The sequence below is a fragment of the Cyclopterus lumpus genome, chromosome 23 (genome assembly GCF_009769545.1).
Source record: "Cyclopterus lumpus isolate fCycLum1 chromosome 23, fCycLum1.pri, whole genome shotgun sequence".
Lineage (NCBI taxonomy): Eukaryota > Metazoa > Chordata > Actinopteri > Perciformes > Cyclopteridae > Cyclopterus > Cyclopterus lumpus.
In genome coordinates this window covers 9,502,285-9,529,470 of record NC_046988.1, presented here as the reverse complement: position 1 = coordinate 9,529,470, position 27,186 = coordinate 9,502,285, and the positions used below count along the sequence as shown (strand labels likewise).

At 41.8% G+C, this 27,186-nt stretch overlaps 3 protein-coding genes across 9 annotated transcripts in view; 2 read left to right on the top strand and 1 right to left on the bottom strand.

Annotated features, from left to right (window-relative positions):
- The window catches only part of gsap (gamma-secretase activating protein), a 28,666-nt gene extending 28,084 nt beyond the window's left edge, over positions 1-582 (bottom strand). The window contains exon 1 of one of the 2 annotated variants that reach the window (XM_034526411.1): positions 156-582. In XM_034526411.1, coding sequence (XP_034382302.1) covers positions 156-243 — 88 coding nt within the window. In that variant the 5' untranslated portion in view covers positions 244-582. The remainder of the gene's footprint in view (positions 1-155) is intronic. The other variant, XM_034526410.1, reaches the window with a different exon arrangement.
- Positions 409-18,574, top strand: nampt1 (nicotinamide phosphoribosyltransferase 1). Of its 2 annotated transcripts, none has more exons than XM_034526413.1 (12): positions 409-742; positions 1,492-1,629; positions 6,642-6,798; positions 8,355-8,458; positions 9,452-9,580; positions 12,506-12,664; positions 12,936-13,072; positions 14,686-14,911; positions 15,019-15,138; positions 15,230-15,370; positions 15,688-15,822; positions 16,010-18,574. In XM_034526413.1, the coding sequence occupies exons 2-12, from the start codon at positions 1,576-1,578 to the stop codon at positions 16,118-16,120; spliced, it is 1,473 nt and encodes a 490-aa protein (XP_034382304.1). In that variant the 5' UTR covers positions 409-742; positions 1,492-1,575; the 3' UTR covers positions 16,121-18,574. The 2 variants fall into 2 exon arrangements, with proteins under 2 accessions (XP_034382304.1, XP_034382305.1); XM_034526414.1 differs by having other exon boundaries at positions 500-606.
- Positions 18,575-19,180: 606 nt separating this feature from the next.
- sypl1 (synaptophysin-like 1) lies at positions 19,181-26,617 on the top strand. 5 transcript variants are annotated; one of them, XM_034526419.1, is made up of 6 exons: positions 19,181-19,268; positions 19,978-20,096; positions 23,411-23,529; positions 23,636-23,840; positions 23,925-24,116; positions 24,580-26,236. In XM_034526419.1, exons 2-6 carry the CDS (start codon positions 20,025-20,027, stop codon positions 24,709-24,711), a joined length of 720 nt encoding a protein of 239 aa, XP_034382310.1. In that variant the 5' UTR covers positions 19,181-19,268; positions 19,978-20,024; the 3' UTR covers positions 24,712-26,236. The 5 variants fall into 5 exon arrangements, with proteins under 5 accessions (XP_034382310.1, XP_034382308.1, XP_034382306.1 ...); XM_034526417.1 differs by lacking the exon at positions 19,181-19,268 and adding an exon at positions 19,272-19,425; XM_034526415.1 differs by lacking the exon at positions 19,181-19,268 and adding an exon at positions 19,272-19,425 and having other exon boundaries at positions 19,906-20,096.
- Positions 26,618-27,186: the final 569 nt, after the last annotated feature.

Here is a 27,186-nt window from a genome sequence, read left to right as displayed (position 1 = left end):
TCTGAACCAACTGTCACAGATTTAACTTAAACCTGACAGCTAGCATTGTTAGCTGCCCATTGGTCAAAGCAATACAATCATTACAATATTGACAGTATTACAGCTTGACACCGAAAAAAAGCGGCGAGCTGACCGTGGACCCCTGAACGCCTCACCTGCCACCCTGCACACCGAGGCCTCCTTCCTGAAGAGACCAGCCGCCACATCTCTTTGCAGGTCAAAATGTGGCTTTAATGTGAGCATGTTTACACCTCTTGTCAGCTCCGGAGTGAGTTCGTTTCCTTGAGAAGAGGCGGCGGCGGTACCTGGCAGCTGGCACGGTGTCTGTTCAGGCTTGGCATCATGTGACCGAAACTACATGTCAACTTTGGGCACGTGCACGACTGAAAGCAGCTGCAACACTGTACGCATATGTTCACATGAATTACCGACGTTTCCTTCTTGTCTAAAAAAAACCCCCGTATTCTTCTTCTTTTTTTTTTGTTGACAAGCAGAAATATGAAGATGTTACGCAGTTAGCTCCGCCCTTCACAGTCGGGAGATTCGCTGCCACAGGCCGAGGAAACCGTCGGTCCAGCGGGATGGAATTTCTCACCGTCCCGCTAAGTGAGTGCGGGACTCATACTTCACATTGGTGTCACAATGGTTGCTGTCAGCCCGACGGGTGACCTACTGGTGCTTTGTGTAATTCACTGGAAGCCCGACGGTTTGAGCATTACTATTTAAGTCTGGAAAGTGTGTGGTAAGTTGTATGGTTTAAGGTGCAAAGCTCGTTATCGCCAAACGTATCAATTTTATATGTAGACCAGCTCTAAAAAAAAAAGAGCCAATGTCAGTGTATTTTCTCCTCGAATGATTAAAACACATAGATATTATACAAATCAATAACATGAGCAGGAAAGATACCTCAAGGGACTCGAGTTAGCTACACCCCAATGAGGTTTATATTATATCATATTGTACAGCATTTGATGACCAATACTGCCCCCTTAAGCTGAGTGTGAAAACTGCACATGAGAATGACTCCAATTCTCGCTCTACTTTCTCACAGTGTTCTAAACAGACTACATTTTTTTGCATCTGTTGCTGGGAAAAGTAAATCATATCCAAAGGTGCCATAACAGGCCCCCTAAGGCGTTAACTTTGTTTATTAGGTACTTGGCTGATGTTATGTTCTCTGTTCAAAATCCAATCTGGTGGCACACAGTCGAGCATAATCATATATTGAAGAATGATTACTTTAATTAAGTGTATTTTTTTTTTTATGGTGGGATGATATATAAAAACAATCTTATTGACCCTTGGATGGCTCGCTTTCATGGTAGAGTGGTCATCTTAAGTAGAGACAGTCTTTGGTTAAACTGGGTTGGCTGGGCTGGCCGAGTATAACCGAATATCGCCGAGGGGGGGGCCGGACCTTTTGTGACGTCACAGTCCGCCCGCCCCTTCCCTCAGCTCGTCCTTCCCTTTCTCCTCCTTCCCCCAACACAGCTCCACTACCAGGCTGGAGTCCTCGGCAGCGACGCACGCAACACACTGACAGCTGCGACTGACTCAAAACCAACGGGTGTAAAGATGGAGCACAGAGACGCCGACTTCAACATACTGTTAGCGACCGATTCATACAAGGTAACGTCACCACACTCATGTAGGTTTCAGACGGGGGGAGGCCGGGGGTGGGGGGAGAGGAGCGGCTGATGGAGGAAAACGTATTAAGTCAAGGTGGTTTCATCACCAGTCCCAAGGCCGTCAAACTGCTCTCTGTGGCCGGTCTCCGTCGGCTCACAGCAGGCCGGAGGAGGAAGAGGAGAGGGCTGGTTCAGCAGAGTCAGGGTACCAAATTCAAAAAGCCCCCTCCCCCTTTAAGCTAACGTTGCTCAACGTTTAGCTAACGTTATATAAAATCGTTGGTTGTTGCAGTTCGCCATCGGCTTTGCTGCTCGTAGTGGTATGAAGTTAGCTGTGTTAGCTAGCCCCTGCGCTCACAGTGAGCGTAAAGGGATTGATATATACATATATTTAATATTAATTAATATTAGCGGCTTGCTAGCAAGTGCTGGGCGAATAGCCCGGTGAACTACATATCATTCAAGAGCCCAATCAGGCGTAATGGTAGGCAACATGTAAATCTCTGACTTTCGGGTATTCAAAACCTTCAGAGAGAAAGTCAGAGAGTCGGCGTGCACGTCACTTAGGGTTTATTTAGCCTCCCGTGACACCGTTAGCTAGCGGGGGTTAATGGAGTTAAACGTCTTGTGATTCTTGAGACGCCTGGTGCCTTTGAGACGATATTTTAACAGTCGACTGCAGGCTTTCAAAGCATCGCTGGGACATATTGGGTGGCGGTTAAGTACAATGAGACAATGCTCACCGACAATGGAAAGCTGGGAATAAATGCACTTGCAGAAATCGCACGTAGCAAGTGGTTGCCGGGAACGTTGCCAGGCCAGTTGCCATGTACAGCAGTCACGCGATAGTAATCGGCGATGGTGTTGATGGGACAGAAGGGCAACAATGAAGGAGTTGGGGACGACAGCAGAGGTTGAGTTTGAAGGACGCAACACGAGCAATGATCATATATTACGACAAAAAAAGGTTCAGAATGAGGTCACTTAACTGCATGGAATGATGGGTTGATTTATAATTGTAAAGCCCCCATTAAAACATTGTTATTACAATGTGCATTGTTACAGTTAGAAGGATGCTTTCTTTTCTATAATATATATATATCTAATAATGAACCATTATATTTGAATGAACCTGTAATGCACTCTTTTTGATTCTCAGCCAGGCTCACAAAATGTGTGAGGTTTTGGTCAGAGGTCTTTTCCGAGGTTTATCATTTAAGACCGTTGCTTTATTATGTAATGGAGGTATTGCTTTCCCCTAAGATCTTCTTGCACAATTAAGATATAATTAGACTTTTTTTTGTTTACAAAGATGTAGCTCTTAGATTCATAGTGTCGGTGAGTAGTGTTGCGATTAGAATGGTAATACATATTTTTGTCACTTTAATTCCAGGATATTTCCTTAGTTTCCAAGGTGCACTTACACTTTTGGTTTCCATTTCTTGGAAATGTCCCGTTTTGGTTTAATTTTCATGATTTCTCAGATATGTTCAAAGCGTATCTCCATTGTAGAAAGAATTTCAAGGTTGCTGATTAGTCTTGATAAGTTGGCCTAGGAAACGGGACTTAACCGTTAACTCCTTCTGGAGTTGTCAGTCACAATCTTACTACCAAAAGCAATTTAAAGCACAATGATTTATCAAAACATGTCATTTTTCCTTTAAAGAAATTGGGAAGGTCCAGCATCGCTTTCTTTATCCTTCAATGGCTTTCATAGCACTTAAGGAAAGACACTAATCTAAAGCAGAACATTGCTGGAAAAAAACCTTTGTTTCTGGTCGTGTCAAGATAATTAAAGACTCGAGAGAAGCAGCTAAATGATCAAATGTCCTGTTCCGTTTAATCCAGGGGACGAGCGCCTTTGTTTTCATACCAGGCTGAAGTAAAACTAAACAGTACGCCTACCAATCAGTCATCTAGGGCCAGCTGTCTGAGTACCTGAGTTCCCATCATGTGCCAATTTCACAACACCTGTGTTTGGGTGTGCCTTGTTGTTTTCTCTGAAAGGGACTCATTGTATACAGTATGTTGTTTGTGCATGACTGTGCGATACCATTTGTAGAGAGGGAGAGAAAGTGTTTTTGTGTTTTGGCTCCAAAGCAAAGCTTGCCTATTGTCAGGAAACGCACGCATACACATGCACAAGTTTATTGTTGATGTGAAGATGAACACACTACAGGGGAGTCGCACAGTGGAGCGTATCGTTGTTCCTGCATCGCTGTTCCTGCATCGCTGTTCCTGCATCGCTGTTGAGGAAAACAGCAAGACAAGTTGTTGGCATTAGTCCACATTTATGTCACGTGACATTCTCTAAAATCCCCAGAGAATTACAGCGAGTGAGTAAGTAGGTAAGTGTTAAAGCATTTTGTGGGAAAACATCTTCATAGAGCAGGTAATGGCCCATTAAACATTATTCCACACTAACAGCTGCTGCATCCTTCAGATGTTGTTCTGTTTGGAGACTGTCAAAGCACCTGAGAAACATCCCTTCTGGTGGTCGGATTAGGACATTTTGTTTCCAAACACTTATCCTTCAAAAAAGGGCCTCAGCCGCTATCTCATCTAGACATGGCATTAAATCCTAACAGGGAAATAAATTTAAAAAAAAGAAAATTAGATGATTAATCTTTTGATGATTTTCATTATTGATTAGGCTGCTGGTAATTCTTTTCTCGATTAATCGTTTTGTCCATAAAATGCCTGAAATTTGTGAAAAATGCTTGTTGCAGTTTACCACATCCCCAAGATGGCGTCTTCAAATTATTTTTTTCCTGCCAACAATACAAAGATATTCTGTTAACCATCAGTAAAGAAAAGTATGAGATCCTCAAATTTAAGAGGCTGGAACCGACACAACGTTTGGCATTTCTGCTTTAAAATATACCATCACAATTATTCAATTGTCAAAGTAGTTGCAGATTAATTTTCTCTCAGTTGTCTTATCATAGCAGCATTGCAGGTGTTTCTAATTTACAGTCCAACGTTGCTGGTCGTAAAAGGTTAAGAATGCCAAAAGGAGCCGAAGGGACCTGCAGAGTTTGTCACCAAACAACTTTCTTCAGATTGCATATATATTTTACCCATTGATATTATAATTCATATTGATTTGTCCAGCTTTAATGGCTGGTCTTGATTTGCCATTGTCATGTTGAAACAAGCCAGATCTCCTTAGGCATAACTCTGATATCACAGAGGCTACATCATCTGTATGATTTATAATCTCTCAGTTTCCATTTTATTACATGTCATTATACTACTACGTTGGTTAATAAGTGAATAACAGCATTAGATAATTCACAAAGAGGTCTGCCTAGTGTCTGTGCTTTGCAAACTAGACTGTTCCATGTTTTGTGAAAATTGTTTGTGTGTATACGTTGGCATCTGGACCAGTGAATGTGTACACACACACGTGGCCAGGCCTAGTGTCATGTGGTGTGACTCTATTTTGAGTCCTCGATAGCCCAGAGGAAAGGACAGAGACAAGGGTAAAAGAAACTGAGTAGGTCATTGACATTTATGTCTTCTCCTCTTCCCAAACTGTGAGGAGCGAGGGGTTGCTTTGTACCCCATCATGCATAATGCTCATTGTGCTAGACCATTTACATAGCTTTATATCTGTGGCATAAACTTGATGTATTTACAACTAGGTTGTATTCAAAGATAGGACAAGCCCGTGATGACCTCCTTTTTACGCATACAAAATGCCTAAATAATATGCAAGTCCCTTTTTTATGAATAAAGGACATGTGCTTAAATGTCACACCTATTAGAATGTGTGTCTGACCACGCCCTCCTCGCAGGATACATTTATGTATCTATATGTCTTGTGACAACGCTGATAAGTACTCTGTAAATGCCAAAGCAGAATATTCCAATAACAGCCCCCACCTCTGTAAACTGTCTTTTATAACGCTGTGATATTCAATCTTCAGCGCTCACTTCCACAGAATCGTTGTGGCTCTGTGCAACTGAGCCTCTTCTTGCAAGAATAAATCCTTTAAAGATAAGTTTAGTTTTTTTTTATATTCGTCATTTCAGCTTAAAACGACTTAAGTTAAGAACTTTGACGAGAAGATTCCCTGAAGGCAACCGCTAGACCTGCAGCCTTCTACCATTGATATTCAGTGAGTGCAGCTTATAACGTAGAAAGATTGAACCCTTGACGTCTGGACTCCTGCGGTTGTAAATGTATCGCCATTAAACGTTTTAATCCCACATTTTGTCTGGATATTGAAAGCAGATCAGCCTGAAAGCAAATATAAAGTTTTTTTGTGCGCGTTTGTATCTTAAAGATATAGTTCCTCTAAAACAGTTTAGTGAGTGTGAGAAACATGCCTGGACACGTCTCACGCAGTACGTGATCCCACACATTTGATTTTGGCTATCCATATTTCAGGTATCAGTCCGTTTAGTGTAGATAAGAAGATCACTGGAAACTCACGCAGGACTGAAATAGTTGTTTTCTGATTAATATATAATAATGGAGAGCGTGTGTGTATCTGTTGGTGTAACACAAGATTGATTGATGGGTCTATTGTTAAACTGGAATGTTTGCAATCTTTGAGGTGTTTCTATAAAAGGTTTTGTTCCTCTGAAAGGCGGGTCAATCCAGTATTTTACACGATACGTTGTGAAACTTCCAAATGACTGTTTCGCTATGCCGAGACTTCGCAAGACCTGACTCAAATTTGCATATTAGTCCAGGGAGTAACTTAATCTTGCACACATGCATATGTGTGTAGGAAGGGTAAAAAAAACAATCTGTAAGAGAAACAATGTTGCTCATTTGCGATGGTGCTCAAAGTTGTGTTTGTTGTTTGGGTTTCAGGCAGCGTTGATCTATTGACAGCACTTTTACACTTGTTTTGAGACGTCGACATTTTAAAAGAGTGTCCTTATAAATCTTCACATGGTATCCTATCGTGTGTGTGTGTGTGTGGGGGGGGTTCCCATGTTGTTCTGTCAGTATTCATCTAAATCATTTTATGTCTCATGTTTGCTCCGTCCCCACAGGTAACGCATTACAAACAGTACCCCCCCAACACGAGTAAAGTGTACTCCTACTTCGAGTGCCGCGAGAGGAGGACCGATCCCACCAAAAACAGAAAAGTCAAATATGACAAGACCGTCTTCTACGGCTTACAGTACATCCTCAACAAATACCTAAAAGGTAAGTCCTGACTTGGACTTGAAATGTGCCGCTCAAGTGGCCCATGTTTTGAATTGTGTGCGCAATGAATTAAAAGTTCCCTTCGGCATGACACCTCAAAACCAGGAGGAGCTTCAACCACTGCCAGGCTTGATGACTTTTGTCCTATGAAGCCTCCACCTCTGTTACCACTTCTTCCTGTTTGTGTTGATACAAATATGTTCCAAGTCAACTTAACTGATTTAAATATGGGTAACATAACCAAGGCATTTCATTTATTGAAGTCAACTGTACACATAATGCTTTCGCCAACATTCTGTGGGAGCTGACCAGTGATGTGTTATTGTTCCCCGTTGGAGCATTTCATCTTTTTGCCCTCCCCCTCCAGTACAAGGTCATAGTCTTGCAGGGTCAGCTGCAGAACTGCATGCTTGGAGCGGGCTCAAGATTCACTGCATTACTTAAGGAGGCTTTAGCAGGGCAGCTGATTCTTCTTTTTTATTGTGGCCAGCAGCGATAGTCCTTTTTACTGACGTAAAAAAACCCAAACAGAAGGTTACAATGTGCATTGATTAGACTGTGCCGAGAATAACACAAAGCCAGCAGGTTAAGAAGAAGAACACAAGTAAGTGAGAAGAGGCTGAAATGAGGCAACGTATAATGCATTCAACTTCTATGCTCCAATTAACTCAAGTTTGTAAAGGTGAATGTTTGAGTTCGTCAGTGTGATCCTGAGGGGCATGAGAGAGAACGAGAGAGGCGGAAAGAGAGGGAGTCGAAAGAAAGAAAGAATGCATCTCCCTCCTGTCTCTTAAGAGGATTTCATGGTGCGGTAGCAGAGGTGCGGGGGAGAAAGGGAGCCAGGGCCAAAGCAGAGGGAGAGAGAAGACAAAAGCACAGCTGCTCCTTCCCCGTATGAGGGAGAAAGACCAGCTGTCTGCGGCGAGCGTCCGTCAGCACTCAGTGATTAGCCCAACTATTAGAGATGCATCCTTGATCCCAAGCTTATAAAACCATAAGTGTGCGTCATAAGTCTTTTTAATCTTTTTTCCGACTCTACTTTCGTTTAGGGAGAGTTGCAGCGGGAAACGTGAATGCAATTTTCTTGGATAAAGGATGAGTCCTAGTCAAAGCAGGCACTCGCCTGTGTTAGGTTTAAACCATTAAAACTCACTATCGGGAGTTTTAATGGTTCAGTCATCCTCCCAAAATGGATAGTATTTCAGTAAAAACTAAAAACTGCTTTTGTCCTGAGATTACAGGTTGTCAGGCCTTTCAGCAAGCAGTGTTACTGAGGTTTTGGAAACAGGGTGTCAAATGTAAAAAGTATGACAAGAAAACAAAGATGGAGCCAGCAAGCCTGGCTCCGACCAAAGGGTAACAGAATCTGCCTACCAGCAGCTTTAAAGCTCACAGATTTACACAGTATATCTTGTTTGTTTTAAATCACACAAAATCTCAAGTGTACAAACCATAAACGCTTACAATTTGTGGCTTTACAGGAGGTCATGCGCTTTACTTTAATGGAAGCAGTAACTTTGTGTGCTCCTTTTTTCTTTTCCTTTTATCCCCTCTAGGAAAGGTAGTGACCCCAGAGAAGATCCAGGAGGCGAAGGAGGTATACAGAGAACACTTCCAGGATGATGTTTTCAACGAGAAGGGGTGGACTTACATTTTGGAGGTATTTTGAAAGAACTTCTTTTCAAGGCGATACTTAGCAGTTGTACAAAACTATTTCTATGTATATTTTTGAGAAGATTCCTTGAGGTTAGAGACCATTTTCAGAAAATGGGTTTAGATACTCACAGGTGCCAGAACATGAGAGATCTGTCTCTACGTGTACAGATGCGCTTAGGACACGCAATGGGTCCCTAATATACACAAATACGGTAATAGAAGCAAGCTTCTGATAAGTCATAAGGGTCACATTCTACAGTAGCAAAGTCTATTTTTAAACATTTTCTTGATGTGTAATGAAAGCCTTCATTCTAAAATTGGAAATATCTGAAATCACATTTGGTGCTGTGGTTTTCCATTAGAGGAGATAGCAGCTACAAATTAATCGCAGTCATGTTCTACTGTATATCCAAGAAAATGTGCATACAATAGTTCCGGTTATTGAGAGCTGCTGTTTCAGCACCTTGGAGAGAGCACAGCGCCTTTTCACTGACGTATTTAATAAACTCTTATTTTCTTTATATCAGTTTTCCCTTTGCCATCTCTTACCACATTGCTGAATGAGCTCTCAAGCTGGAAGTCCTGTTTTTCGCAAATTACTTATTTCATGTTGATCATCCACTTTATAAACTACACACACACACAAGGCACACACCAAGCATACACATGTTTACTTTTGGCAGTGTTATGCATACCTGTATATACACTGTGCTCTGCTACTTGTAGATACAGGTTGTTTGTTTTCATCCATTGCCCACGTTATTCAGTGTAAAAAGGCAACACTTATTTACTTCAGACTAGTTATGTAAATGCTAATTCTGTATGTGTAAAATCTCACTGCTTTTTCAAGGTCAAATCTCACCAGACACTGCATTGCCTCCAGACCAGTGTCCCTCTCCATCTTTCAGGTCACACAGCCTGTACAAGCCAAGGAGAAAAAAGCTGCTGCAGTGTGAATCCAATTCTGAGTGGGATATTTGTGTATGTGTGTTTTCAGAAATACAATGGACACCTGCCTATTGAAATCAAGGCAGTGCCAGAGGGGAGTGTCATTCCTCGAGGCAATGTTCTGTTCACAGTGGAGAGCACCGACCCTGAATGCTACTGGCTCACCAACTGGGTGGAGGTAGGTGTGCTTTGTTTATCCTCTGGGCCCAGAATGGATGGCGGGTCAATTCATGTGGGTGCTGACATGATACAAGTGTATTATTCAATTAGTTTGCATCAGGCTGGGGGAGAGGGGAGGGTCTAACTAAAAGATGCTCTTGGTTGCATTGTGGCGAGTGTTTTTGTAGCTGGAACCACACAGGAATAAAAGTGAGCATATTGTGGCCTTGGCTGCTTCAAAATTGACTTCATCTTCAGCTCTGGATTAACTTTGGCCTCCCATAAGGCTTTAGATTTTAATGTGCTACTCGTATTGCTATGACAGCTACTTTTCTAGGCACATCAGTAAGTTTTAATGGCTAGCTTTAGGTTGATTATTGATTGCGAAATATAGTAGCACCATTTATGCCCTTTTTATTACAATGGAGAGTTAACAGTTTTATAAAAAGCTATTAACTATTTGGCTTTGCAGCACCACGAACGACGCCTCTTATCTCTCCTTAAATCTCCCAGAATTACAAGCCCTGTCGTGGCTTATTGTTTAATCACGGCTCAGCGATGTACTGTAACTGTAGAAAAGTCATTCGTACTGGTTGGTGGAAAAGAACAAGGTAAAACGCAAATCATTGTTTGGTGTCAACTAAATACATTTTTTTTTTTTTTACACTGGGGGCTATGAGTTTCAAGCCATCTTTCTTTTTGTATTAATACAGTGGCTGCTTCGGTGCAGTCAAAAGCATGACTCGTAATGCATCAGATCCCAGTTTGTCTTTTTGTTTCCAAAACTTTTTGTATGAACTGTACAGGCACAAGAGTGGCCTTCATTTTCTCATCTTATCCTCGCCAGGGAAGCAAATAAGCATATTTCCTGAAAAGACAAACTATGCCTTTCATCATCACGTTCATAATGTGGGGGTGGTCGAGTTATCAGGTGACATCAGTGAACATAAGCCCCTGTGATTGTCTGTTTAAAACACACTAACGTTACGGGTTTGTGGGTTTTTGTTTTTTAGGTGAAAGTAGCCTGGAAGTGAAATGGATTTTTGGGCTCTGATGCCTCTGTCTGGTGTCTAGCTCGGCCTCCAAAGTGCTGCATGTATTACATTGAGCTCATGCACTGTGTGAGTCCTCCCTGAGATGAAGAAGATCTCGTGAACTTAATGCTGCATGAACAGACTGTCCTCAGTAACTCGGCATAACTAAATTCGTTTACCACGAGCAATATCTTTTTTCCGTCTCTCGCTAACGGCTCTCCTCGACTGATGCTCTCTTCACTCTTCTTCACCGCGTCAGCACCAATCATAAATACAGCGTTTGACCTCCGGCACAACTGAGCGAATGCCGCAATTACCCGGAAGATCATAAAACAGAAAAACAATGAGCTGCCTTTGTTTTGATCCATTAATGCAAAAAAAAGAAGGAAAAAAAAAAGCTTTTAAAATATTGTACAAAGGAACATTTGTCTTAAGATATGAATCTGTATCTCAGCAGATTTTTCCAGCACAGTGTTTCCTGATTGTTGACTAGATTTGGATCTAAAACTTGATACACATACGCTCAACTATAATGACACGAACACCAATGAAAGGGGAATAGGTCACCCACAGCCAAGAGCACAGTCACAACACACACACACACACACACACACACACACACACACACACACACACACACACACACACACACACACACACACACACACACACACACACACACACACACCCTCCCCCCTTTCCTTCCTTATCTCCCTCCATTTTGTTCTGGGACGCTGACCGAGAAGTTGTGCGTGTGCGTCTGTGTGTGTGTCGTTAGCCTTGCTCTGGTGGTCACATGAGTCCATATTATGGTTTATATTATGATTAGTCTGAGATTGCATGTGATTGCTCAGGGTTATAGGGTAAAAAGAAGGCAAAGTCAAGTGAGGAATTAGAGCTGGAAGAGTGCAGAAATGTGTCACTGTGTAGGAGGAAGGACGGCTGTACATCCAGTGTGCAGAAATGTTTGTTGTGCTTGCTCTCTGGTTTGACACGTGTACTTAGCTATGATTTACCAGTTCCATATAAGTCATAAAATGTTGCAAACACTCTTACGCAATTACATAGTGTATCAGCTTCATGTTGTAGTGTGATCCGGTGTTCACCATATTAGATCGATTTTCTTTTTTCCCGGAAATGCATGGTAGTGATGTAACATGTAATCCACCCTGATTTATATATTTTATTTATATATATATATATGTATATGTGTGTGTGTATATATATATATATATATATATATATATATATATATATATATATATATATATATATATATATTTATGTGTATACATATATATGTATACATATATATATATATATATATATATATATATATATATATGTGTATATACATATACATATATATATATATATATATATATATATATATATATATATATATATATATATATATATATATATATATATGTGTGTATATGTATATGTGTGTACATGCAGGCACACAAACTTATTGTACACTTATGATAGTAGAACGTGTGTATTCATGAAATGTCCCAGGTCGTGGTGGTGAGTACAGATAAGCCACTTGTTTGGACATTGAAATCTGTGACTCTGGTCCGGAGTTGACATGAGACATCGAGGAATGTATTTCTCCCTTTTGTGATTGAGCAGCCCCCTTTGATTACTCTGAGCCTGTTGGTTTTGGGTTTTAATGCCAGTTGAATACTGGGAAAGCAGGATTATTGGACTGAAAATTCTTTGGTCAGTTCAATGCTGTAAAAACAAGTTTTGCTGTTTTGGTTTGACTTGGACTCAACGTTATCGTTGACATTCTTGTTTGAATAGGCTTTGAAAACAAGGTACACGTGGGAAATTAGAAGAAATTAACCGTTGAAGTAAAATGTTGTGACACCCTGTAAAACAACACCTCTTCTTCCCTCCATCAGACCATTCTGGTTCAGGTCTGGTACCCCATCACTGTGGCGACCAACTCCAGGGAGCAGAAGAAGATCCTCGCCAAGTACCTCATGGAGACCTCCGGGAACTTGGAGGGTCTCGCATATAAACTACATGACTTTGGCTACAGGGGCGTCTCTTCACAAGAGGTATACCTATATATCCAATACAGTAGATATTGTTGAGGTGAAGTTACATGCTTACTTTTACAATGGTGGAAAGCCTCCTTTTTTACAAATGGAATGCTAAACTTGAAAGTGAATTCCCAACCTTGGAAACCGTAGTTTGACAAAACAGTCCCAACTCATGGTCTACTTACTCACTTCATCCGGACCTTTCAACCATAACACACAAAATGACATGCAATTTGTAATGGGACATCTTTCCCCTTTATTTCCACCATCCCCCTCCTATTTGCAGACTGCAGGCATTGGGGCCTCCGCCCATCTGGTCAACTTCAAGGGCACAGACACGGTTGCCGGCATCGGAGTCATTAAGAAGTACTACGGCACCAAGGACCCTGTGCCAGGCTTCTCAGTGCCTGCTGCAGAGCACAGGTAGACACATACCGGTACACACTTTTCATTTCAGGTTGCTCATTGAAGCCTGGTCCCTGCTTAGAGATGGGGTGTTTCTCAGTGTTTCCTGCCCTTTCCACTGTGATGCAGGGCAATAGTTCAACACTCACTTAAATTATTAAACCTGTAATATAAAAAATGTATCCAAGTTATCATGGGTGACTGACTGCTCAACACCTCTTTTAAGGGACATGCAAGGTTCTTTTATGCAGAACATCTAGCCTCTGGAGGTTGCTAAATTCCTGTGAACAATACCAATGACTCAGCATATTTGCATATTCCCAGAAAGCACAGGGGTACAGTAGGCACGTCTCGGCTCTACTCATCTCTAGTGAGAGGCCACATTCTGACTAAGAGCCAGGTCCGGGAGCAAACCTTTTCACCCACAAGCTACATTTATTTTCAAATTAGAAACACTTAATAAATAACTGCGGTTTATCTGCCAAAGCTGTTGATGGAATTAGAAAAGTTCTCATCATTTGAGTTTGGTGTTAATTTGCTTCCGTGATTAGAGTTTGATCACCCTCACACTAATGATCTGGTTCATCTCTCACTTTGTTAGCAGGGCTGTGATTGGCTGGAGGTGAAGGTTTTGTTTGGTTGCTGCCCTGACGCACTTGCCTCTCACGTGTCTCTGGTGTTGTTTTATGGCTCTGATCCATTTATCCTGCTCGCACACACACACACACACACACACACACACACACACACACACACACACACGTTCTCTCTTTCGCTCCCATGCACACAGTTGCTTCTTCCTTGCCACCAGGGTAGTTACTGCTGCTCCAGTGCACCCTTCTTCCTTGCACCAGTGCATTGTGGGACGGTGACAGAGGTTGCTGTGGTAACCATTATGTAATGGCCCCCTCCTAAAGTCAGTTTGGTTTCTGCGCCGGAGGGAGGAGTCACAGTGAAATTCCACTTTGATTCATTACAAACGTTGGTTATTCTCCATTGTTTACTGTGAATGTTCAATGTGTTAGAAATGACCTGTGAAGAGAAGTAAAATAATTTTACTAATTGGTGTACAGAAATGTAAATTAACAGCTAAGATTTACAAAAAGGTTTTAAATAGAAGCTACTTAAAAAAACACAACAACAAAAAGTTGTAGGCACTTCTGTTGTAATACCAGATATTTCATAACCTCAGCACATATTACAGAAACTTCTTCATTGCCAGTTTTAACTGGTAAAGTTTGTGTAAATATATCCATGCCTTTTTAAAAACAAAAAAAGTATAATAATTCTTCTGGTATCTAAGGTAGCTACAACCGACCAATTTGGCCCAGCTCTGGTTTCATCGAAGACTAAAACATTGAGTGCACTGCCCTCTTCTGGATGATTTGTGGTATTAGACTTTGGAGAAAGCCCAGTGACTGTCGTTGTCGTCAGTTTTACCTTTTTTAATGTGCTTTTCCTTTCTTTTTTTTCTTCTTTTTTTTTCTTCCAAAAAGATCTAAATTTCTCGCATTATTGTTTCTTGCTGAAGAAGTTGTGTGTGAATTCTGTTTAAAACTTTTGATCAACCAAACGGAAGAAAGATTAATGTACGCAAAGAAATAAGGATGCATCTGCTGTTCTCTCTGCAGCACTATCACAGCGTGGGGGAAGGATCATGAAAAAGATGCATTTGAGCACATCATCAAGCAGTTTCCCAACGTGCCAGTATCCATCGTCAGCGACAGCTACGACATCTACAACGCCTGTGAGAAGATCTGGGGAGAAGACCTTCGGTCGCTGATCGTGACGCGCAGTGCCAATGCCCCGCTGGTTGTGCGACCAGACTCAGGAAACCCTCTTGATACAGTCCTGAAGGTGCGGTCACGTGGACAGCTTGCCTTTCGACTAGAATCCTAAAACAAGCCGGTAAGCTAACGCCCCCGTCTCTGTACCACCTCCCTCTTTTATTTTCCTTCCGTCAGGTTTTGGAGATCCTGGGTAAGAAGTTTCAACCAGTGGAGAACTCCAAAGGTTTTAAGGTTCTCCCTCCTTACATCAGAGTCATACAAGGAGACGGAGTTGATATCAACACACTGCAAGAGGTAGAGACACGCGTTACCTATTGATGCAATGTGCAAGGATAACAATAGGTTGCGTCTCTCGCATAATGTTCCTGCATGTGCTTTCCCACAGATAGTTGAGGGCATGAAGCAACACAAGTGGTCCATTGAGAACATTTCTTTCGGGTCCGGAGGGGCTCTTCTGCAAAAACTGACCAGAGATCTGCTCAACTGCTCCTTCAAATGTAGCTACGTGGTCACTAACGGACTGGGGGTGAGTACTGATACGGTAGAATGTAGTTATTGTAGTTTCATTGACCATTTTGTAACCGTTGTTGTAATTAAAGATTGAGTAACAAAAAAAGGGTTATAAAAAAAGATTATAAGAATAAAACAAATTTCGCTTAAGTTTGCCTTTTTCAAACTTACAAGAAAAAAGGAGTACCTTGTCATTCCTGAGTGTTGTGTGTTCACGCTACAATAATATGTTGGCTTTAAGTGTTGTTTTCCCTTGAAATGAGACTTTGCTGAAACCTATGATGTGAAATTCTCTCCGCTTAAAGTGTTTTCTTTCCTGTTCGGCTTGAAAAGGTGAATGTGTTCAAGGACCCAGTGGCGGACCCCAACAAGAGGTCAAAGAAAGGTCGCCTGTCTCTGCACCGGACGCCGAGTGGTGACTTTGTCACCCTGGAGGAGGGCAAGGGCGACCTGGAGGAGTATGGCGTGGTGAGTTCAATACCTACAGTTGCACACAGACACTTTTGTGCACATCAATGTTTTCTACTCTTAAAGCAAATAAATAAATTTTGCCAACACTGCTTTTTTTCTCACTTTCACATCTTCTGTTTCCCCCTCCTTTTGCTCTTCCTCTCCTTCCCCCCCTTCGCCAACTTGTTTTTCTATTCACCTCCAGGACCTGCTGCACACAGTCTTTCAGAACGGGAAGATTGTGAAGACGTACACATTTGACGAAGTCAGAGACAATGCTCGGCTCATAGAGAGTGAGATTGAAGTAGTGCACTGATTGCAGCACTACTAAACCCTCACCACCCGCCCCAACCCCAAAACAAACCCGCTCCCCTCAACCCTTCACATTTTTAGCCTCTGACGCACACCTCAGAAAACAGGAGGTGGCGTGCACTGCTAATAGATCCCACTTCCAAAGCTTGAGAATCCCCCGAAGTGTTCCTAAAAACCTGAGAATCCCTTAAAATCCATGAATCTTCAGAGTCAAATTCCAAATCGCTGTTGATGGTTCTCCAACAGAGTGGAAACTCGCATACCACTGATTTAAAGGCGAACTCCCCATGAGTGTGTGTGTGTGAGTGAGGTGAGTGTAAAGAAAGTGTTTTGAAAGGCACAGTAAGCGACAGATACGACAGACATGTGTAGAGGGATAGGAGTTGCGAATATGAAGATAAACCGTGCGTTCACTCCCATGTGCCACTGCCCCCAAATGCTGACAGGCGAGACTTATTGTAATGTTAGAATGTGAATGATTGTGAGTGAGCCGCTGCCGGCCGCATGCGGAGTGAACACATGGTGAGTCGAAGTGAGAGAGACCATGATAGAGAGCCACGCCCCCACACCACTGACTGCGCCTCCTGTATTATGTACAGAACTGTTAAAAAAAAAAAAAAAAAGAAATACTACATTTCTGAATCTACTTAGCTTTGTCTCTTATGTGAAGGATAAAATGATGATCATAGTATATGACAGTGCACTGATAACATTGACTTATAGAAGCTAAGATGTTGCTTTTACTTGGAAGCAGAAGATCCTGAACACTTAAACTGTAATTGTGGAGGATGAAAGAATTAATTTCCCCCAATGTTCTGGTTTTTGATCAGATGTTAGGGCCCAAATGATACACGGCCAACATTTACCAAGTACTACCTGAATATTTTGTACCGTTACCCTGCCAAATAAAATATTGTGGGTGCATCTCTGAAGGTACATTACTGATCATCTACTTGCCATTATGTTGGCCACAGAGCATTCACATCCTGAAGGTCCAGTCATGCCACGCAGTCTGCCCATGTGGAGGGATTTTGTTTATGTTTTTTTGAGTTTCAGAGCTGTTTTCATACGTGTATTGCTCCAGCATTTGTGAAAATGGATTGTATTGGGTCTTCACGATGACGAATGCTCTGGAAACCAGTCTATGCTGTATAAGACCAAGAGTTGATGTGAAGATACATTAAAAAAAGAAGAAAAAAAAATACATCACAGACATTGTTTTCATTGGAATGAAGATGATCTAACTATGTGTTTATGAAAGAATATGTGACTCCTGAAATGTATGTTAAATGTTGGTTCTGCTGTATGTGTGCTTGGATCTGTGTGGTTGTATTTGTGTGTGCTGAGATTTTCCTCTTCTTTTTTTTTAAAGCATTGTGTAGTATTCCTTTATGCACATATACTTGTTGATAGGGGGAATAGAGAACACTTCCTTTTACTTTGCCAGCCTTTTATTCTGAAAGGAGACCCAGAGTTGTGACAAACAGGTGAAGCTCGCTGTGCCTGGGGATGTTTGGATTTATTGCCCAGGTATAAACGGGATGATGCCTTTTTGGAGTTGATCGTCTTCCCATTCAGAGCATCTCGGTGGGGTCTCACTCCGGTTTGATGGTGTGTTTTAGCCTCTCAGAGTGAAGCGGCTGGGATCTGGTGACATCACAGGAAACGCATTGTTTAAGACTAGAAACTAGATATTCCACTGAGTTTTTCAGGCTGCGCAGAGGGCAGGTGGCCCGCTTCTCTCCTTTGGCACAGACCGACCCGCCCGGATAGACAAGCTGGTCAACAACACAGCTAGTCGTGTGCTGCAACAATGTCACTAAATGACAATGTTACACTTAATTGTTTACTGTCGCCGTTTGTCATATAATTTGTTATCCATTTCTGGAGTAACCACACAACAAATAGTTATTTTATTTCCAATTACGGGGTGCATTTTAGTACAACTCTGATTTTACTATTTTGATACCGTCTCGGTTCTTACCTCAGAACTCTTATTTTGTATTACAAAGGAGACAAAAAAGCCAGTAAATCTCTTTATTTACATCTGATGTGGCCATACTGACTTCTCACTCGTACTTACAAGAACTAGTTTGAATGGAAGCTGAGAGGCCGGTTAGGAAGACGACCACATTGGATGGTAATGTCATTATCTTTATCTGTCAAAAACACTGGGTTTTTTTGTACAAATGGAAGAATATCCAAACCTGCTAGACTGAACTGGCAGTGTGACTGTCAAGCGTATAGCTTCTGTTTGTGTGTGTGAATGTCTTGTTTGTTATGGATGAAAAACTGTTTGTGAATTCTATTTTTTTCTTTTTCTTTCTGTTGTTGTTGTGGTTTCACGCATATGTATATGTTGGTTGTCCCAAATTCTCTCCCAAGACAACTGATATTTTAACTAGCATAACTTGCTATATTGTCAACATTACATTGATTAAAGATGCCACCCTGTCAATTTGGAATGGTTGATTTATTTGTCCTACCTTTTGTATTGGGTTGATTTTAAATATTTTACTTGTTTAGTATTTTTAAGTTCAGTTACCTCCATATGTCATCATCCACTAATACCCTCCAAATGTCTTTAAGAGACCCATTTTGCCAAATTAACATATTTATAAGATTCCAGTCTTTTGAAAACATTGCCAAAAAACAACAACTATCCACTCGGACTAAACTGTCAAACTAAAAGACAAATTACATTTAGGTAAGTCTTTAATTTTCCAGGAAGTTTCCTGGAAAGGGGAATGTAACCAGTTTTAATGACAATATATGAAAACCTTTAGAAACCTATTAATAGCGCAGGTTGTCATAATGTAAAGTTGTATATGTCTGTGTTGCAGTTAAAACTGTATTTCGATCAGTTTATCCATAAGTTGTTTGTGTCCTCACCATGTCTGCTTGGCGTTGGTATGCTTTTGTTTTGACACGCCTTCCTCAACTCTCTCCATTAACAGAGACCACATATTCCTTTACCCTCCAATAAAAATGCTGCTATACTTTGGGCAATACATCTCGTCTCTGTCTCATCATAACACTGCAGATCAGAGGCAGACTCGGTGTCACGCCTCTGATGATGAACCATCCTCACAGTGGAGCTCCCCTTTACCGAGTTCAGCCCGTCTCGTGAAACGCTTCCTGTTGCTCATTCGGTTGGTTGTAGCTGGCCTGAGGTTTTCTTCTTCTTTGGCTGAATGTTGAGTCATGACCTAATCGGCACCGAATAGGCGTTTCACAGGAACTGAAAAGGAGGAGGAGGAGGAGGATGTATCCAATGACAACTTAGAAGGACACTTCTGATGTCTTGTGGTAGTCGGGCTGTATCTTAAGTTTGACTGTGTACAGTAATTGTTTTCACATGTACTCGCCGCGTGTGTATGACGTTGTTTTTCTCCCAGCCCAGTAGAACAACCTAACATTCTTGCAACAGTGTGAGCACGTTTTCCCCCTGTCGCATCCGTTTCCTGTAACTAAATACACGCGACGCTTTCTCCCCAAAAAGCAGAGCGTAATTTGGCACCCCTTTACGCACTTTATGTGCCGCATCGCCTGCGTAATTTGCGCATCACCCTAGTGAAGATCTTAGGCACTCGTTTTTCTACAACTACACTGCAAGAAGTATCCACTTTGAAGGAACGCTTGCTCCGTTGACATGTGTGGTTAAAGGTTCCTGACACGCGTGTCCCTGTGTTGTCACTTGGTAGACTTGGTCTCGTCTCCGTGGACGAAGTTTTTATTCGGTTGTAAAAAGTCACTTTAAAACAACTTCGGGTTGGTCATCTTTTGCAGCGTCGGCAGTACGACTACGTCATTCTGACAAACAACGCCCCTTTTTTTCCTCCCTGTTGGACCAACATCCAGAGTTTAGGAGCGACTGGATAAAGATTGTTGGATCCGAGACGAAAATCATGATGACCGGATTTCGACTTAACTTGTCGCCGCTGAAGGAGCCGCTGGGCTTCGTCAAACTGGTGGAGTGGGTGAGTTGGATGCATCTACTGTGAGTGTGTGTGAGTGTGTGTCATACCCAGATAACAGGGAGGTCCATTCCTTTTCTAGGATTTTCCTTTTTCCCGGCGAGAAAAAAAAAAACAGTTTTAGGTGGAATTTATGAAAAATGCAGATGGCAAAAATGTTCATACATGATGCGTATGAACATGACTTTTTCAGCATTTATCAACTTTGAGTTTTTACATCTTAGAGAATGAATAGAATGCCTGCAGTAATGTAAACTAAACTAATACCCAATTATATGGCTGTTGTCGCAATACACTTTTCTTATTTAATTTGACTTTTGGTTAATATCTCACAAAATAATATCCAGAAGATTCATAAGAATGAAAGTGAAGGAAACGTGTGTAATGGGAGTTGAGCTCAGTCATGACCAGTGAGTGCATGTGGATCGCTTTGCTGGTTTCGTGGGCCCGGCCTTCAGACCACACGGTTACAGATTAATGCATCGCTCAGCAATAATTTACCTCCGAGTACCCGTGCACACGGTTGGCTACTCATGCAGTCGAGACGTGCAACAGTTCCTTACGCGAACGTCCAGTAATCAGTTCTGCTCTTCATAACTGGGTCAGCGGAATCCAGTTAGGGGTAATAATGCAGATCAGCTGTTCTATTTATTTTTTTCACAATGCAAACACATATGGAGCAATAGAGCTTGCAGTAACACCCAGTCATCTGACCCAGGACCAGCCTGTGTGAGTGTGTTCCACTGGGCTGGCCTTATGTAACCCTTATCTGAACCGGCATATTTTGTGATTCACAAGGGTGTGGATGGTAAATCGTCTGGGCATATTTACTGCCTTTTTAATGCTGGGAATGTCCAATATAGTATGCAGTGACATGTCAATAAGCACGTCCAGGAGTTTGAAACCAGGAGGATTTCATATTAAGTTTTGTCTTAAGTGATAGTACATTAATATCTTTTCACTTCAGGCGGATGGTTTGACAAAATAAGGTATTTGAAGATGTCCACCTGGACTTTAGGGAATTGTTACAGGAATTGTATAACTATTATTCTGATGTTCTTCAAATGAATGGAGAAAATGTGTTGTTAGTTACTATTAAATTCTGGTCGACAACAAATCTCTGTCATTTAGGGACAGTGTTGACACAAAGCCGCTGCATGCATGCTCGGCAAGCCTCTCATTAATAAATAACATGGCCAGCGGTGTGTTTGCCCCACAGTGTTTTGACTTAAATTAAACACAGCAGTAAATGAAAAAAACAGCAAGTTGATGATATCTTTTTTTGAGTTCTGACATCACTACTGCTGTCAGTGAAACTGGACGGCTTCCAGCAGGTTGCCTAATGTAAAGAGCAACATGTTTGCCCACTGTCCATTTCCCCTGTAATCCTCTTGAATATTCCACATTTAAAAAAAAAAGTATTTTACTTTGCAGAAGAGTTGTTTAGCCTCAACACTCATACCTCCCTCGATGTTATCTTCCGTGTAGTAGTAAACAGGAAGGAGGGTTTGGAGTAACGCATGCCACAAGGCATTCACTCAAAATGTGGAAGAATGATGATCAAGATGTCAGGTTCCTCTGCCAAAAGAGGGACAAACTCGTGTCTTGGGCTTCTGAAGGAAACCCACTGTCATCATGGTGACGCTCCAGTGTTTTTTTGTTTTTTTTGTTTGGACAGACCCGGACTCAACGACCTTTTAGTAAGAGCATTGCTGATTATGTCTATCAAGATATTTCAGATGTATTGGCATATTCATGTCCTTTCTTTTCTTTTTTTTTACAGCAAAAGGGTCCTTTCCACGATTAACAATCTTTCTTTTTTCCTTTATGTCCTCTATCACATATTGTGAGTGGTTGCATTCATGGTTGATATGGTCCATTCACCTCCATGACCTTGTAGTGGGAGAGTGAAACAAGAATGTGAGAGATGGCGCTTATGGTGTGGTGTGTAGCTCCAAAAAACAGGAAGTGGCCGCCAGTGACATCTGGAGAAACATCTGGAGAGAGGGGTGTGTGTGTGTGTGTGTGTGTGCGCGCGTGCAGTATATGTGTGTGTGTGTGTGTGTGCGTGCAGTATATGTGGGTGTGTGTGTGCGCGTGTGTGTGCGCGCGTGCGTGCGTGCGTGCAGTATATGTGTGTGTGTGTGTGTGCGTGCGTGCAGTATATGTGGGTGTTGTGGTGTGACGCTCAAGGCTAAAAGTTGAGGGGGTCTGTCGTGAGGATTTTTCAAGGGTGTACATATGTGTGATACAGTTATGCTGATGAAACTGAATTTAAGTTCAGCTAAAAGTATGTTTATTAATGTCCTGATCGATGAACAGATTTATGCATGTCATTACCGCCACAAACTTAGATTCAATACAAGGAAACACAACTCTAAATGAATGATAGTGTTGCTCCGTGTCTGCTAGATGTGCAAATAAGCCGCTGTTTGCATGCATGTTCACCAAATCCACTTTTTTAAGGTGTTGGGACAGCTAATTGGCTCCCATCTGTGACGCTAAATCTTTGACTTAGTGTTGTATTGTGGCACAGCTGTCTGTTGTACTGCCTGTTGCTCAGTGAGAGTGTGTGAAAACTGTTAACCGCACATTTAGAGCAGAACAAATGAGATCCACGGCGCTTGAGTAAAATGATATCAGTGAGAGTCCGAAGGAGCTCAAGCCCCTGAAATAATGTGATCCGCCTGCTGCAGTTTGAGGGTTAAGCTGAGACTAAAATAATGCAGTACGTGTTGGTTTTAAGGAGAGAATTAGTGTCACATGGCCTACACGCTGATGCTTTCTGCCCCTGCAAGAAAGAATTCAAGAGCTGAATGGCAGCATTAGTGCGGCCATGTAAGTCACATGTGATTTAATTTGTGAGAGGAAGGTCTATAAAATCAGCTCTTTGTTTTAGATTGAGTATTTCCATGTGAGAGAAACAAATGAAAGAAGCAAATGACGAGCTTTTTAAATTTTTTACTTTCATCTGTTTGTTAGATTAAACTGCTGGCCATCTGTTATTCCCTCTGGCTCTTTACTGCTGACGAGCTTCTAGGTTGCCAACTTCCTTCTAAGTGTGGATGTTCTGGTGACATTATACTGTACCACCCAAGAGCACTCGCACGTAGGGAGGATCACCATCAAATTATGATTATGGTTTTCTTTTTCCCAGTCCATGTGTCATAGTTAGTTGTTTTTGCATTGTAGGTTTATTAGAAAGGACGTCCTCCCTTAAACAAATCTCCCATGGTTCCTCAAGGCAGAGCAGAGTTTCCGAACATCAGTCTCAACCATCTCCCAAATCGCTCACTCTCTCCTGTCTGTCCAAACAGCTCACGGCCATATTTGCTTTTGGAAGCTGTGGCGGATACTCGGGGAAGAACATTGTATCTCTCTTCTGCGACGATGGCAGGGACGAGACTCTCGATGCCAACTTTCACTACCCGTTCAGGTTTGATTCCCGACGCGTTTTTTGAAAATGTCATCAATTGCGCAGGACAATGGAATACTTTTTTTTTTTAAAAGGCCTGTAATGATTTAACCCTTCATCTTGCCAGGTTGAGCCAGGTCCCGCTCATCGAGGGGAACGCCACTGTTTGTAACCGCTCTGTCCCGACGACATACATGGTGGGAGACGCTGCCTCCTCAGCGGAGTTCTTTGTGGGCATCGCCGTCGTCTGCTTTCTGTACAGCATGGTCGCTCTGCTGGTGTATTTAGGATACATGCACGTCTACAAGGACTCCGACTTTGGACCCATTTTCGTGAGTATTGATCTTTTTGGCCAGTTTGCCGACAGACACACACTCAATCAACTGTTAAATGAGAGTCGTGTCCCTCGTCTCCAGGACTTCGTGATCACAGCGGTCCTGGTCTTCCTGTGGCTGGTGTGTTCGTCCGCCTGGGCGAAGGGCCTGCAGAACGTGAAGGACGCCACGGACACGGGAGGCATCGGTGCCACGCTGGCACTGTGCCAGGGGAGCAACATCACCTGCGAGGTCACAGAGTTCGCCAGCATGAGGACCCTCAACATCTCTGTGGTGAGAAGGAATACACAGCGGCTTTATGAACGCCAAGATTGTGGTCACACTTGCACCCAATCTCAGGAAAGCGTTCACTCCCTCTGCATTCATTTCCATCATGAAATACAAACCCTCGGCCAACAGAGAGGTTATTTCTAGAAAATTAGAGTCGTTGATTGTGGCAGCGTCCCATCCCTGCAGTTTATATAATATAATTTAGAAAAGCTGAGCAGAAATGTTAAACAGCCTGACTCATGAGCCAGTGAGCAGTAACACTTTAATTTTCCTCAGGCTCTGTTGCTGTGCACTGTGTCGCTGGTCTAAAGCTAATGTGGCAGTTTGTGATTGATATAAAAACCCATAAAATGTTATGAAAAATTGTATTTGTTCCCAAATTGCTTGTGTCACAGATTTACAGCCTATTAAATGTGCTGTCCAGTAATATTAATCTGTCGGTTGTTTTCTGTCTGCATTCTTTCAGGTGTTTGGCTTCCTCAACATGTTTGTGTGGGCGGGCAACGCCTGGTTTGTGTATAAGGAGACCCGTTGGCACTCCCAGAAACTCTCCTCTCAGCTCGCCCCTGGAAGGCAACAGGTTCCTGCACCCATCTAACCCACAATATAGAGCAACACAACCCACAGTTACACACACACACACACACACACATACCACACATAGAGCGGTCACAAACAGACACACGATTTGAGCACACGCACACTGTATGCGTGCACATGTATGACCACATGTGCAGACGGCATCACACGCACACAGACGCACAAACAAAGCTTTGAGAAGGTGACGAAGGGAGACTAAATGAAGGATATTTTTGATGGATTGGAAAACTGATGGATTTGTATTGTATTGTATCTTTTCAACACTCGAGCAGCTGTCAAGGTACACAGAGCCACATTTGCGTTTTTATAACCCAACATGTCGTATCATTTCTTGCACATTCATGTTTTACTTGAACTGAGAACAGTTCGAAAACCAATGTCCATTTCCCGAAGGATTTCCTCTGCAGCAGTAGGAGGCTGGGGAGGAAAAACCGGTTTGCCTTTGTAACTTTTTGAACATTTCTTACCCCATTTCATATACTATTGCAACACCAATGCAATAGTACAATTAAACATGTTTATGTCGAGATGGTTTCTTATGCTTTAGTAAGCAAGATACATGCACAGACAAGGACCAAATTTCATAGGAAGATAACGGCTGGACAACGACTGAATTTAATTATGCTTCATCGTGCACTGATGAGTGTTAAGTTACAAGATTTAATTTGTTTAACATCTGCTGCAATACGGATAATGTGATCAAGGTTTTCAGGGTAACAGAGAACAAGAGACAGTTGTCTGGTGCAATATCAAGCATAATACTATTACAACATCAGAAAATGACATTCATTGTATCTGGAAAATGACCCCCTCAAATATTCATTCATTCTTTCATCCATAGGCTCTCTCACAGTCGGCTCATTTGCCCTCCAGTGGTGGCGAGCAGGTATTACATTTCTGGACAAAGCTAAATTTAGGATAACACATTTACAAATTAAAGTACTTTTTTCAGGAAGCACACGTTAAAGTCATTATCCGTCACGGATTTTCTTCATTAAGGGAAGTCAATGCGGACGAGGAGACCGGTTAGATATATAATCAACCCTACGCCCACCAACCCAAATAGCAGGAGAGTAGTTCACATATGGGGCTCTTATCGCCACATGCACAGTGCAATCGTATGGCACTTCCTGTGGTGTTATGGTGTACCATGAGAGTGTAAATCCATAAAGAAAAGTTGATTGGAAGTTGGCTACTTAATTAGTTCAGTAAAATGTTGCAGCATGAGTCAGCCAAAGTGTGTAATCCTTAAACTCCTCTGTGTCCAAAGACTTTGATTTGAAAAGTCTCAACTCCGGTACCAGATGAAGGTTAAATCTTTCCTTTCATAGTGTCAAAAAAGATCAATTGTTATCACTTTTACTTTTTCATTTTCACTTTCTATGCAAACAGGAACAGCTCTGCCAAAGTTATCGTTTTTTTTACTCCTGTTAAACTTATTCCATATCTCCATATGACGTTAAATCTGTTGTTGTCAAAACAGTTTTGTTGATTGTCTAGTTTTTTATAAATCATTATTGAGACACCTGGTGTTGTGTTTTATGAACTTTAATGCCACTTTTATGTCTTTTTTCTTCTTTCATTTTCACTATACGTAGATGATTATTTCAAGGAATTTCTGATTTTTCTTTTATATCTCGTGCCTTTTGATGTCATAAAAATGTAAGTGGGATGATGATAAATTCATATAACTCTGCTGCGAGACAAAGTGTGTGTGGTGTACTGGTTATGCTTCTGCACGCTTGTAATCATCATCGAACTCTAGCTTTGTCAATGATTCCTACGCATTTAACCTGCCAAGCTGTCTTCTTCAAGAGAGACACACATTCACTCTGTGACATGCACAATTTCAATGTACCTTTTGTTCTTTTTTTTCAATAAAAATGAATGATTTTTTTTCTTCACGAATCTCTTTGTGTGTTTATGTGTTCAGTGCACAGCGTCCAGTCCACATGGGTGTCTGTCATGCCTCCATATGGAAGTCAAACAATTTCACAAAATGTCTATTCAACTTTATTTTTACTTTGCATTTCCTCCCTGGTCATGTTTGAAATAGGAAATGTTACAGTGCAGCTGTAAACATCTTGAAAGAAGTAAGACATTGTTTGAATTCAACTGTTCATGGGGAAAAAACAAAACAAATAATAATAACTTGTGGCTCTAGGTTAATAAAAGAGTGATAGCATTTGAAGATGTTGACGCATTTGTAACCCAAAACCATTATAATGGCCCCTGAGAGAGACAAAATATTAGTTTGTGTTTCCTGATTTGTCCAATGACCTCGAGGATCACTGTGTGGGAAACAGACGCGTGTGTGTGTCATTCAACTACAGCTGATCATAGGAAGTGTGCGTGGATTTGACGTGACGTCTTGCTGCACCATGTGATCACAGGCGTGTAGCATCTTCTTCTTCCTCTGTGCAGGTTTCTTAACCACAACATGTTAACTTCATGCAGCTGTACCAGCTGACAG

Excerpts from the sequence above, each read along its gene's own strand:
- nampt1 (XM_034526413.1), top strand. The coding sequence starts at position 1,576 with ATGGAGCACAGAGACGCCGACTTCAACATACTGTTAGCGACCGATTCA. Across the intron at positions 8,459-9,451 it reads GGTGGACTTACATTTTGGAG|AAATACAATGGACACCTGCC; the intron begins GTATTTTGAAAG and ends GTGTGTTTTCAG. Across the intron at positions 13,073-14,685 it reads GTGCCTGCTGCAGAGCACAG|CACTATCACAGCGTGGGGGA; the intron begins GTAGACACATAC and ends TTCTCTCTGCAG.
- sypl1 (XM_034526415.1), top strand. Across the intron at positions 20,097-23,410 it reads TCGTCAAACTGGTGGAGTGG|CTCACGGCCATATTTGCTTT; the intron begins GTGAGTTGGATG and ends CTGTCCAAACAG. Across the intron at positions 23,530-23,635 it reads AACTTTCACTACCCGTTCAG|GTTGAGCCAGGTCCCGCTCA; the intron begins GTTTGATTCCCG and ends TCATCTTGCCAG.